This window comes from Hydra vulgaris, chromosome 06 (genome assembly GCF_038396675.1).
Source record: "Hydra vulgaris chromosome 06, alternate assembly HydraT2T_AEP".
In the NCBI taxonomy this organism is placed as follows: domain Eukaryota; kingdom Metazoa; phylum Cnidaria; class Hydrozoa; order Anthoathecata; family Hydridae; genus Hydra; species Hydra vulgaris.
In genome coordinates this window covers 44124742-44138862 of record NC_088925.1, presented here as the reverse complement: position 1 = coordinate 44138862, position 14121 = coordinate 44124742, and the positions used below count along the sequence as shown (strand labels likewise).

Here is a 14121-nt window from a genome sequence, read left to right as displayed (position 1 = left end):
GATTTATGCTCATTAGCACAATATTGGCAGATATTGGCTATATTTGAACAATATTTGGCTATATGACCATATTCTTGACATTTATAACAATGTGCTATGTTTATAATTTAAATTACAGTTACAATTTGGTAGTCTAGATGTAATTTATTTTGTCTTTTCTTATAAATGTATTCATAAGAGTGTTTATCAACATCAAGAATAATCACTTCATATGTATTATTTCTAATAATCTTTCTCTTAACTAATCTTGCTTTCATATCTGTTACATTTATCTGAATTATTATAGGTTAACGGTGATTGTTTAATATTTATTTTAAAATTGTTTTAAATTTACTGTAATCTTACAGCGATGAACCCAGAGTTTATTTGGGGATACCATTTTTTTTCCGGCAACCTTGGGTGGATTGGTGGTGGTGGAGGGGGAAGGGGGGGTGATATTTTTGAGATTTTCCCCTCCTCCTCCCCTAGTTAAAACCGGTGCCACAAGGATGATTTTTAATCAAAATTTTTTTAATCATTTGTATTCATCTTGTTTAGTATTATCCAAAGATAAGGAGTATTTTTATCCAAAGATAAAGAGAATTTAAAGGTATTTCTTTGAATACATAAATTTACCGGTGGGTGTAACCATGATACTTGAGTTATGATAAGAAAACTATTTTACTTAAGAATTTAACAAACCCTTTTTTTGCAATTACCACGCTATTTGTAAATAATTATTGAAATTTTTTTTGAATATTAAACATTAACTATATTTTAGTAAATTTAACTTTAATAGTTATTAAAGTTTTGAATAATTATTAAATCTAAATACTTTGACCATTTTTAATCAATATTTACATTACTTAGTATATTTACATATATTAAGTCACACAATATTTGTAAAATTTACAAAATCGTTTCACATCTTGTATTCAAATAACTGTTCAAATAAAAAAAACATAAGCATTAGTAAATAAGCGCAAGAGCGGAGAAAAGTTTAGCATAATTATCTCTTCTTTAATCATCTTTAATTTAAAAAGTGCCTTAAAATCACTTTAAAAATTATTACCTTTAGTAAAAGTTAAATGAACAGATTTGCTAATATTTAAATTGAAACTTTAAAATTAAAATAATAGTAAACATGAATGTGTTTACTATTATTTTAATTTTAAAATTTTTTATTTAAATATTAGCAAATCTGTTCATTTAACTTTATTTTAACTAGAGGTAATAATTTTCAATGTGATTTTAAGGCACTTTTTAAATTAAAGATGATTAAAGAAGAGATAATTAAGTTAAACTTTTCTCCGCTCTCGCACTCATTTACTCCCGTCGAGGCCTATATATATATATATATATATATATATACATGTAAATTATGTTAGTGTATTTTACAAATAGAGTGCTCAATGTTCTTAAAGAACAGAGCAATAATTAATTAGTAAAAAACACTTATCTAACTTTTATCTTCGACTTGAAGTTTCACCATTGCTGGATCATCAAGAAGAGTTCCTGATGATCCAGCAATGGTGAAACTTCAAGTCGAAGATAAAAGTTAGATAAGTGTTTTTTACTAATTATATATATATATATATATATATATATATATATATATATATATATATATATATATATATATATATATATATACATATTTATATATATACATATTTATATATATATACATATATATATATATATATATATATGCATACATATATATATATGCATACATATATATATATGCATACATATATATATATATATGCATACATATATACATATATATATATATATATATTTATATATATATATATGTATATATGTATGTATATATATATATATATATATATATATATATATATATATATATATATATATATATATATATATATATATATATATGTATATATATATATATATATATATGCGGTAGTGGTGTAGTGGTAAGAGCGCTCGCTTTGTAAGCGAGAGGTTCGGAGTTCGACTCCCACCACGTCCCTGGAAGTACCGCGCTCAACTTAGTTTCTCTGCGCAGCGGCTTTGCTCGGCAAGGTTCGTGTTTCGGAGTTAAAGAGTTGAGAGAGGGTTGCACCACAAATAACAACTAAAAAAATAAAAAACACAAAAAAATTAGTAGCCTCCTCGACTGTAGTGGCCCCCCTCGGGCCTTGGGGAGGTGAATAATCTAAAAAAAAAAAAAAAATATATATATATATATATATATATATATATATATATATATATATATATATATATATATATATAAAGAAAGAATAATTAACTAGAATTAGTTTTTGAAATTTAATTCAATTTGATTATTTATTATTCAATAATTTATTTCTAGATTAGTTTAAATGCTACAAGGAAAAATTAAAATATTTTTTCTGCTCACAAAAGTACTACTTGTATATACACGTGAATTTGATGATCAAGTTCAATATCAAATTTCTTGGAAAGAACCTTTTAAGCAAAAGGTATGTATACAAATTGTAAATTGTTTGATTATAAGTTGATTGTTTATTACTAAAAATATAGCCATATTAAAACAAATTATTATCAAAAGAAAACTAAATAAGAATAGATTTATAAAAGATCTTTCATTATCTTTTTATTGACAATTTTTTCTAGTTTACTTTTTAAAATGGTTTGTTAATGATTTAAATTAGTATTGTAATTGTATTTTTACGAGTAATCACGTTTTATATTTGTTTTATTTCCCTTAACCCTTTGAGGTCTTTAAAAAAGAACTTTTTTTGCCTATCAGGTCCAAATATTTTTTTTTACTTATTGAACTTAAAAAAAAAACAGAAAAAATATGTTTGACCTATGGCTTCTCTTTATGTCTCATAAAAAATAGGTTTTGATTGTAGCACTAAATTGTTTAATTTTTATTCTGCCAAAAACGCTATGACTTAAGTGCAAGCACTAAACAAGAAAGAAAAAACAAAAATATGTAAACACTTGTTTTTATTCACAAGTAAATTACAATATTGTCTTTGGATACCCTATTTTACACAAAAGTCAGTTTTTGTATGGTGAAGTTCAAAATAATTAGGTTTTGGTTGGGTTTTGGTTTTTGGTTGAGGCATTCATTGTCATCTAATGATGATTGCATTCCTCTTCGTTCTTGAATGTTACGACATACTCCTACTAATTGCTCAATGGGGTTTTGTCTGTAGGTTAGGTGTCGAAGTTTGTTTTTACCATTGCCTTCACAAAATTTATTGAACAATATATAACTGTTTACAACTGCAACTTCCAACAACCAGAAAAATATTTTTCTCTACCATTTTAAAGACTTGCATAGAATTGAATTGGAAGAGTGTACATATGCAAAAACTTTGTGCTTCTTTAATTTGAGTTTTTTTTATATCTTCAGGTAACTGTTTTCTATTTTTCAATATTGTCCCTGTAGTTTGTGTGTTCATTTTGAGGAGCTTTTGTGCAAGAGGAAAACTAGTATATAATCTGTCAGTGAATAAGTGATAACCACAACCTTGGGCAGCCTCTAAAAGCTCATCACACAAAAGCAGTATGATTCGACTTGTAAACTGCATCATATGGCTTGCCAAACTTTCAGTAATACAATTACCATAATATGGTTCTAAGAAACTAATATAACCTGTTTCACTATCGACTTAGACAAAAACAAGAATGCCCCACTTTATGAGTTTTTTTTGGATAGTACATACAAAATGCAACTCTACTTTTGAATCCAATAGTATTTTCATCAATTGCAATGTTACAAGACGGAACAAAATTTCCTGAACAGGAACTTTTCATTTCTGATACAACACGATGCACTTTCCTTGCACGTCTATTCAATTCATTAGATGGATTTGATGGTGGGGATACCTGCAGCATCCAATCTATCTGAAAAAACTGAGTTCAAGAGAAAACTGCTGAAAAATGGCATGTAGTTCAGCCAATCACAAAAAAAATAATGTTTTATACTTGATTTTTCATTCAGAGCCATATTCAAAGTAGTACCAAAGTAAGCATGTGTTTCTTCAAGTGTCGCATCTTTTTATTTATGCCAAATAGAATAAGATTCCAAATCGTTATTTTCAATTTTGACTTAGCATAATGATTAATTTCGGTTACAATATCTGCAAGTAACAATCAGTAAAAAATAACTTTAATCAGTAAAAAATCTAGTTCGCGTGTTAAGTTTGTTGAATGCTGAGGACCTATATTTGCTTCTGTGAATGGCAGTGCTTCAAAGTAAGGTTAGATGATTAGAAAACGTTACTAAAAAGCACTAAGTTGAAAACACACTATAATGTTACCAAATAAACCTAGTAAATTGCCCAAGTTAGCTTAAATAGATAATTTTTTCTGAATAAACATCAACATAGTAGATGCCCTGTGGCATGGGACATTAGACCGCAACAACAATGATGTCCCGTCACGTGGGACATTGGACTGCAAAGGGTTAATGAGCTAAAATATAAATAGTTTCTTTTATCTTTTTATTTAACTAAATATAATGAGTAGCAGAAATGTTTGTTTTTTTTTGTTGGTTATTTGAACATAACCAATCAAGTGGTACTAAATATTATTAATCTTGGGTATAGTTATTTAAAAGTCTCAACACTTTGAAGTTGTTATTTAAGATTCTTATTGCCAAGTAAGCTCTGTTTATTATGCCAAAGTATTCTATATCAAAAGAAACAAACACCATACTGGTCAACTTTCTTTATTCATGAAGGTAGGGAGTTGCTTCCTTAAGAGAAGATTTTTTCTGAGTAGATGCTTTTCCCATCATTTAGTATGGTGAGAAACAAATTTAAATATTCTTTTATTGATGTTTTTTTTAAAGCATTCCGATTGTATGCTCTGAAGTATTCTTAAATTTTGTTTAACAGTTGTGCAATCCCCAGCTTCATAGCAAGCATTTAAGGCAATACAGATATGTTGATATTTTTAAAGTAATAAATTACTATTATACTAGTTTTTATATTACTATTATACTAGTTTTTAAAGTAATAAAATACTATTATACTAGTTTGTTACTTTTGTTACCTTATTGCTTCTATTTTTAAAAACATTGTTACAAAAAAAAGCAGTTAAAGTTAAATGTTTTGGTGCATAATTGACCATCTATTATTATAAAACATATCTTTAAACTCTTAAAAACACAATTTTTTTGTTGTCTTTTTTTATTATTGGGTCAAATCATTATAATTCAACTAATTTAAAGAAAACTTTGTGGGACGCCATCTCTGATTTTCCTGATATCTGATTTTCCTGGCTCGAATCTAATGGAGAGGGAGGGGGCAACCAACTTTTAGTAATTTAAATAACTTTTGTTAATGCCCTGTTAAGACCATAATATTGTATATTTGCTGAAAAATCTGGCAAACACATTGCACTTGGAAGTCTGAAGTTTCAAATTTAACCTATCTACATAATGCACATAAAAATATGTAAATATCAGGAAAATCAGAGATTTTTGTGGTGACACACAGGCCATTAGTTGAAATATAATGATTTGATCCTATTATAAAGTATTTTTTCAATTATTTATTTAAAGTTTTATATAGTTTCTAACTAGAAATATACTAAATATTAAAAAATTGTTTTATTTAAAAATCATTATTAATAAAAGCATTTTTGAAGAGAAATTATCTGTTAAACATTACAAGCTTTTTTATAAATAATATTTATATTTAAAGCATCCTAATATCTAATGTTTAATGAAATTAAAGTTTGTATTAAAATCAAACCTTGTTAAAAAAATTAAATTCTGGTAGGTATTGTTTTTAATTTCTTTATTTATAAATTATAGGTTGTTTTAAATTTTATTTTTAATTTAAAATAATAAAAATTAAAATGGTGAAGCAAATGTCTCATTATCAACATTTTACCAACAACTCTACTCTTTCTAATAAAAATACAATTAAAGGAACAAAAAGGAACATTTTATTTAAATTTTATATAAAATAATATAAAAATGGCAAAACAAACGGTTTTTTTAAATTCTAAACAAAAAAAGACAAAAAAGAATTTTTATTTAAATTCTGTACAAAAATATTAAACTAAAACAGCAAAAAGAAACATTTTATTTTAGTTCTAAATAAAATAAATTGAAGCAGGGGAAAAAAAACAAAAAAGAGTTTTTTAAATTCTAAATAAAATGAATAAAATAAAAACAGCAAAGTGAACATTTTTAAATTAAATTTTTAAATTTTTTTGGCAAGGGTTTTTTTAAGTGCTCGCCAATGTTATTCTTTTGGCCTTCTTGATTTTGTCTTCGGTATTTTGTCTTCTATCCAGTCTTCTTTATTTTGACCCCTGGCCAAACAAAGAAGACTGCATATTATAAATTATCATCTATTTAGAAGTATCCTAAATCAAACTTGTTTCAAATTGTTTTATTTAATAAATGCTTAATAAAATTATTGAAAAAATTTTTATATAGCAAGTTTGTTTAATAGCTCTTGTCCCATAGTCTATAACTATAAAATTTTTTGATTTGCTTAGAAACATTGAAAAAATGTTCACTGGAAGTTGCTGATTCCAGCAAACTGATGAAAATATGTGGTGCAATTCTTATATTGCAGAAAACTCCAGTCTTTGAATGCTGTTAGCAGCCAACTGTTTTCATTTAGACAAACCGAGTTAAATATTTCATTGAACAATTCAATTGATGCACATTCAAGTTAAAAATAGGTTAAAAATCATAAAATCCTTTCAAAAACAAAATATTGCTGTGATTTCAGATCTTGTGCAATTTTATTGTAATTCCGCTGTTGAAAGTTGTTAGCACCCAAAATTCGATCTTTGTCACTTCATTTTTTAAACTCCCAAAAAAACCTAAAACTCCAACAAACTTCTTGTAATGCTTGAAAATTATGTGTTAACCTTGATTGATTTTGAATGAGTTGACATAATTGAATTGATTGAATTTGAATGAATTGACATAATTGACCAAGTCAATTAAAAAAAAATGATTAATTTTAAAAGACAACTCTGCTTTAGCTTCACTTAGCAAATGGCAATTGGTTTAAAATTCATCTAATATGCTAATATTTGTTGATTAAATTTAGTGACTCATGTTGCTACTTTTAAATGAAATAACTCAAGTTTATTCAGTGAACATCTTAATGAATTTCAATGCAGCACATCTGGCATAATACTATTGATTTGAGCTGACCACTTGGATTTAGAAATTCTGTTATAAAATTTTTTATTTTGTTATAAAATATTAAACTGCTGAATAAATTGTACATTTTCTGAATGGTCCTAAAATACTCCTTACTGCTTCTTTGCACAATTCAGTGTAATCAACAGTGAATTGTGTAAAGCAAAAAATTGGAGTACAATTTCCACAATTTTTAATGGTGCTTGCAAAGAAATATATGAATTTTCCTACCCTCTGTTATATATGCTCCATTGTTATTGTCTGGTTTACGCATGTTTGAAAATCCAAATTTAAAATTTCTAAAATTTGAATTGTTTAAGCAGCAATGTACAGCTCTTAGAATTAGGAAAAGTGAGGTCGGCAATACTTTGACAATTATCTAATAGATGTCGGTATCAAGTCGGCAAAAAAAATTTGATACAAAGATTTATCCATAAAACATAATCTAGATCCGCGATTTTTTGCAGACCTCAAACACTTCTATGTTGGCATTGGCAAATGCTGACCCTAATTCTGAGGGCTGAATGTATCTTCCTTTTTTTTTTTGTAAAGTTATCAAATAATCTTTAACAAAAAATATTTTCTAAAATGTTAACATAACAAATAACTAAAGTAGTTTGTTCCTTGAAAGAACAATATGGAGTGGTATCAACTGTTACAGAATAATATTTGACCCTTAAATTCTCATCAAGAATTTCTTTTTGTGTCAGTGAGACACATAAATTAGCCAATTCCTTTTGAATTCTTTTTGAATTGGTCTAGAAGTGTAATGAATTTGCACTTTTTTACATAGATTGTTAGGATTCTATACATGCTTAAACAAAAGTAGATCATATTTTCCAAGAACTTCAATTATGCCCAAAATAGTTCCATTTGAACAGTCACCAATCTATTATTTTTGAACTTGTAAAAGCTAAACCAAGTTCAGATAAAAAAAAAGAGTAATATCTAATATGACCTCAAAAAGTTTTTTCTCGTATTCAGCTTTAGTCTTAAGTTCAACTATATGTAATTTATTAACTGATGTTTTGCTGTCTTATTTGCAACATATTTGACTTTATAAAATGTTGACTTTTAATGTGACGAAATACAATATTTTAATTAGAAAAATAGACAATGCAACAAAAAAAAAGTTAAAAATAAAATAAAATAAGATTAAAAAAAACAATTTTATGATGATAAATTATGTACTAGATCAAAACAAATTGAAAAAAAAGCTACAGTGTGTATACAAAAACTCACTAGCTACAATGTATATAAAAATAGTTTAAGTAGTATAACATATTATAAATTATTACAATAACTAAATTCTTAAAATTTAAAAAAACTTATTTAAATTGAATAATTTTTCAAAATTAAGTCTTTATGAAAATATTAACTTGCTAAGTTAAAAATTAAAGTTGAGTTGCTAAGTTAAAAATTAAATTGTAAAAAAAACACATAGTAAACAATATACAATTATCTTGTTTATTTCTCATTACTTCAGTCTATTTTTTTCTGTATGCAAAGAGAATTCACAAACAATAAAAGAATGTTGTAAGTTATAACAATTTCCTTTGAAATAACAAACTTAAGCTCTGGAAGGTGCTTGAACAGTATTGAATCCCATTGTAGTTGTGATTTGTTGAATGGGGGAATATCTTCCATCTTGACCAAAGGTTTTGTTATTCTTCTAGGAAGATTTAAAAATTCATGTTGATGGTTCAACTTCACCTGGATTGTTCCATCAGGCGGCTCATATTTTATACACCTGAGATCAGTAACAACAGGATACCCCTTTTTCTTGCCAGGCCTAATAAATTCAACAAGATTTAAGCTACTTTACTTTTTAAAAAATATGTTCCAAATGGACTACCTTGTATGGATATAGGTTTATTTGGGCCATCTTACAAACTTTAACATTTGAAGTCTATTCGCCCACTTGGTAAATAGATTTATCCATTTCTTAATTTCTTTACTATGTTACTATGAATGCTGTTACGTTTATTATTATTTTTAGTTGTCTGTCAATTGTTATCTTTTTTTTTTTTTTTAAACATCTTCACTTCTAACAAGGCTACAAGCAGCCACTAATAAAATTTGGAAGTTACTGAAAGGAAAAAGATAAAGATTGTAGAGCAAGATAACGATTGACAGACGACTTGAAGGATTGCAAATTATATGAATCAGGAAAGCAAGATGAACGAAGCGAATTCCAAAGAGCTGATGTTCGAGGAAAAAAACCAGACGAATAAGCACTTTTGGAGCACTTAGGGACAGTTACAGAAAAAGGATGACACTTAATTGAATGACGAGTAACACGAGAATAAATTTTAGTAGATGGCACAAGAGATGCTAGCTCTTTAGAGCAGTGCCCATTATAGTATTTGTAGAAAAGAGAAAGAGAAGCAACATTACGACAATGTGATAATGGTTGGAGGTTGGCTGCTAGAGCAGGTCTAACTATGCTTACAATGTGTTTTTGCACCTTGTCTAAAAGAGAAAGGGCATCATTAGAAGAACTGCCCCAGATATGGCAACAGTATTCCATACAAGGCCGGATTTGAGATTTATAGAGATAGAGAATAGAATCCAAAGTAAGAAAGTGACGAGCTCGATAAAGAGATGCAACCTTAGCAGATGCTAATTTTGCAACTAATTTGATATATGTTTTCCAAGAAAGATTGGAAGTAAGAGTTAACCCTAGAAGATGCAGAGTGGATGACTCATCGAGTACATCACCGTTCATAAATATAGGAAGATCTAAATTATTGCGATAACAATTGGCTGAAAAAAATTGAGTTTTATCTGAATTAAAGTTCACCAGCCACTGTGAGCCCCATGCTGTAGCAGAAGTGAGATCTTTTTTAAGCTCAAATGCCCCCTCCAAGCAATCAGAGGGTGTTGGTTTCTTATTACGACAAGAATAAATGGTAGTATCATCAGCAAACAATGCCACCTTAGATGTGAGAATATCTGGAAGATCGTTAATGTAAATTAAAAAGAGTATAGGGCCAAGGATAGAACCTTGAGGAACCCCTGAAGTTACAGAATAAGAAAAAGAGTGTTGTCCATCGAGGACAACTTTTATGCTACAATTGGAAAGGAAGGATTCAATGATCTTAAAAATGTTGCCGGATACACCATAAGAAGAAAGCTTATGGAGAAGACCAGCATGCCAAACTTTATCAAACGCTTTTGAAATGTCAAGAGCGATGGCCTTATCCTCTCCACCTTTATCTAATGCGCGATAAAACCTATCAGTTATTACTGTTAGCAAATCAGCTGTAGAACGAGAAGATCGAAATCCATATTGATGGTCAGAAAGTAAGTTATTAGATTCAAGATGAGAAATTAAGTGTTTGTTAATTAAAGATTCAAAAACCTTGCTTATGATAGGAAGAAGACTTATGGGACAGTAGTTAGACAAATCAGATCGCTCCCCAGAATTTTTGCAGATAGGGATAACAGATGCGGCTTTCCAGCAGGCTGGAAAACAAGACTCTGATAAGCACTTGTTGAATAGTTTTGAGAGTATAGACGACAGCTCCGGAGAACACTTCTGCAAGACAATAATAGGTATGTTGTCTGGGCCACAAGCTGTAGAAGAGTCTAGGCAGGAAATCACTTTAGATACAGAAGCTGGAGTGATATGAATGTCAAGCAATGGATCAACCTGTTTGTTGGCAATATCAGGTAGAACGCAATTAGTGGAATCAAGAGATGATATTGATGTAAAGTTTTTAGCAAACAGTTCGGCTTTGTCTTTAGGTGAGGTGACAAAGTCTGAACCATACAAGAGAGGTGGAATTATAGATTTGCCCTTATTATTGATATTATTAAAGATTCTCCAGAAGTCACGAGAGCCTAATTTTTGAGATGAGATACGAGGTTTCATGACCTGAGAATAGCGGGTTTTGGCGTTAGACAAAACCTTTTTACAGTTGTTTCTAGCAGTAATAAACAGACGTCTGTTTTCTGGATATATAGTATATATGATATATATAAATATGGAAGTAACGGTTTCGATTGGCAATCGCAGCAGCACAGTGTGAGGAAAACCATGGAGGAGAGTGAGGCTTGACCTGGAATCGTCGAGAGGGAATAAAAGATTCCATGCCAGCCTGAATCCACGAAGTTATGTAAGAAGCACATTTGTCGACAGGAAGTTGAAAGATTTCTACCCAAGGGCCATCACGAAGAAAATCACCGAAAGAATCCCAGTCAGCTTTACTGTAGTTGTAAGAGGTTCGATAATAGGGGTATTCAGGTGATGAAGAAGAATGAGATATTAGTTTTAAAGAGATCAAACTGTGATCAGAAGCACCTAAGGGTGAATGTGGAGAAACTGAGCACTGACTAGGATCAGAAACAAGAAATAAGTCGAGTAGAGAAGGTAAATGATTCGGGTTGTCTGGAAAGCGAGTTGGAAAGTTGACTATTTGAGTTAGGGATTGAGAAAGGCAAAAGTTGTGGGCTTTAATGCCTGCAGAGTCACTGACACTAGAGCCAAGCCATTCAGAGTGGTGAGCATTAAAGTCACCGACAACAACTATATTAGCTGATGGATAAAGAGAGAGGGCTTGGTCAATATGATCAGAAATAACATCAAAAAGAGTGCAGTCTTGAGATGATGGAGAGCGATATAGAACAAAGAGAAAGGCAATAGAGTGAAGTGGTGCTAAACGAAAGCACACAAAAGAATAGTTTGTGGATTCAAACCTAGTTTCACGACAAACAGGTGAATTCTTACGAATGTAAATGCCCAGGCCAAGCATGTGACTATTGGATTCTTTACGAATCAGAGGAAGATAACCATCAACACTAAGATCACAAGATGAGACAGCCGAACTCAAATTAGTCTCACAAAGAGTGAGTAGGTCTGGTGAACTTTGCAAGAGATAAGACTCAACAGAAGAAAAGTTACTTCGAAAACCACGAATATTAGTGAATGATAGGTTTAGAGAACTTGGTGATGATGATGGTTTTTTGTGTTTTATAGTTTTTGGTACTTTATTCATTTTTAAATTTGATTGAAGAACTTGACTCAAAGCATAGATAGTACTCAGAACACCGTTTAATAGCCCAAGCAATTGTTAATAGTTTGATATTTTTCTGTTAATACTTTGATATTTTTCAGCTGTTGATGGAATCAGCCTCTCTGAGAGCTACCACAGAGTTTGGGAAACCTGACTACCAGCCGGCCTCAGAACCATAAAACTGAGTTTTAGAGCTGTACCCTCATTAGGAGATAATAGAATGAGTTGCCTAGTCATAAAAACAGAGACACAAGCAAAACCCATGCATTAAGTCAAGAAGATCCAGCACTCAACATCCTAAACTGGAAACAATGTATTAAAAATACATCTGCGCCAGCCTAATAGATGAAGAAGGGGTGCAAGGCTGGTCAACAGATAAAATCTGTTTACCCCTTAAGTCTTTGCCTAGAAGGCCTTCTACAAGACAGTAGCTGGGTGCATTTAACATCTGCCCAAGATGAGTATTTTTATCGAGATACCATCTCTAGCCTTTACTCAACCAAGAGCCCCAAGGCAGGGGGTGTTTTAAATCGGAGTTGGCATCTCCTAGCCTTTGCCTAAAAAGGCGTATCCTACAAGGCAGCAGGACATGAAGCAGATTGTACTGGGTTACATGTTACCAGTAGCAGGATAACCTGATCTGACAAAAATCTGACTTCTTCATATGACTTGTCTGATACTATGTTAGTTGTAAAATCTTCAATCCGCAAATCTTCAATGTCTCCTTCAGGTTTACATGATTCTGGATTTTCAAGTTTCTTTCAACAACTCTTTTATCTTTGTCAGATTTTTTTTTTGTTAAGTGAACCAATTACTTTAGATGCTGCATGACTTATATCAAACAACTCAATCAAGCTTTCTGTTCAAATTTCTAAAAAGTTTTCTAAAATTCACTTCCTCTAACTTAATTTTTCATCAAATTCAAATAGTACACACCAACAAATTTCTCTATTAAATGATCTTTTCATTGAGTTGGCAAATGAAATTTCAACTAAAATGGCATAAGCTGGTCAGAAACTCATTTCGTGTTGTCTATTTTGGTCTTTTTTAGTGTTAAATAATGAAAAATAAAGTTATGCATAATATTTTGTTTCAACAGCAAACAAGCTTCTGTTAAATGTTCTTGTGGATGTTCAATCAATTAAACTTTACTTCTAGTTAAATAATTATTAGTTACTTTGTGCCTTTTCATGGTTTCAGAAGATTGCTGTTTAGTATTTATTCTTTATAGTTTATTTACTTTTATCAAAAAAAAAATAGAAAGTAACTTTAAAATCATTATTATATATTATTATTCAATTAAGTGTCAGAGAAAGTAAATGATGAGTATCTGTAAATATTTGTATGTAAGTAATATAATTTCCTCTGTATGTAAGTATCTATGTACTATTTTAAACTTCCCACAACAATCATTTTGTATGTTTCCACAACAATCTGTAAATCTCAGTAAATATTCTTTTTTCTTTGATCTGCTGCTATTATTAGTTTCTTTTTGATTGATTTGGTTTATTATTGAATCTTGATTTTTTATATATTTTTTGTGTTAATTATTTCTAATTATGTTAATTTTTCCTGTTAATTATTCCTATATATGAGAGTATTAATTATTCCTAGTTAAATCCTGATGACCAAAATGTTTTTATTCAAACAAATGACAATGAACAATATCAATGCATAGTTCCGGATGCAAAAGATGAATATCAAGTAACTTTTTTTAAAACTACATTTTTATTGCATATTCTTAAACTTTGATCTTGTGATGCTATTGAATTTATTGTTTTAAGGATGATGCTTACATTGAAGGTTATCAATCTCCAGAGGCTTTATTTCAAAATCTTTTTTTAAGTTCAACTGCTATTTGTTCTCTAAAGGTATGTTATTATTGAAAAGAAAAATAAGGAGCCCATTTGCTAAATATACCAAGTACAAGTAAACTCATTTTGAGATAACAACAAAAAATTTATATAGATG

The 14121-nt window shown here is 29.5% G+C and overlaps 1 protein-coding gene across 1 annotated transcript in view; it reads left to right on the top strand.

Annotated features, from left to right (window-relative positions):
• The first annotated feature begins 521 nt into the window (after window positions 1-521).
• Window positions 522-14121, top strand: part of LOC100213646 (endoplasmic reticulum lectin 1) — a 54038-nt gene continuing 40438 nt past the window's right edge. Inside the window, exons 1-4 of the mRNA XM_065800231.1 lie at window positions 522-589; window positions 2330-2459; window positions 13765-13854; window positions 13935-14021. Coding sequence (XP_065656303.1) covers window positions 2340-2459; window positions 13765-13854; window positions 13935-14021 — 297 coding nt within the window. The 5' untranslated portion in view covers window positions 522-589; window positions 2330-2339. The remainder of the gene's footprint in view (window positions 590-2329; window positions 2460-13764; window positions 13855-13934; window positions 14022-14121) is intronic.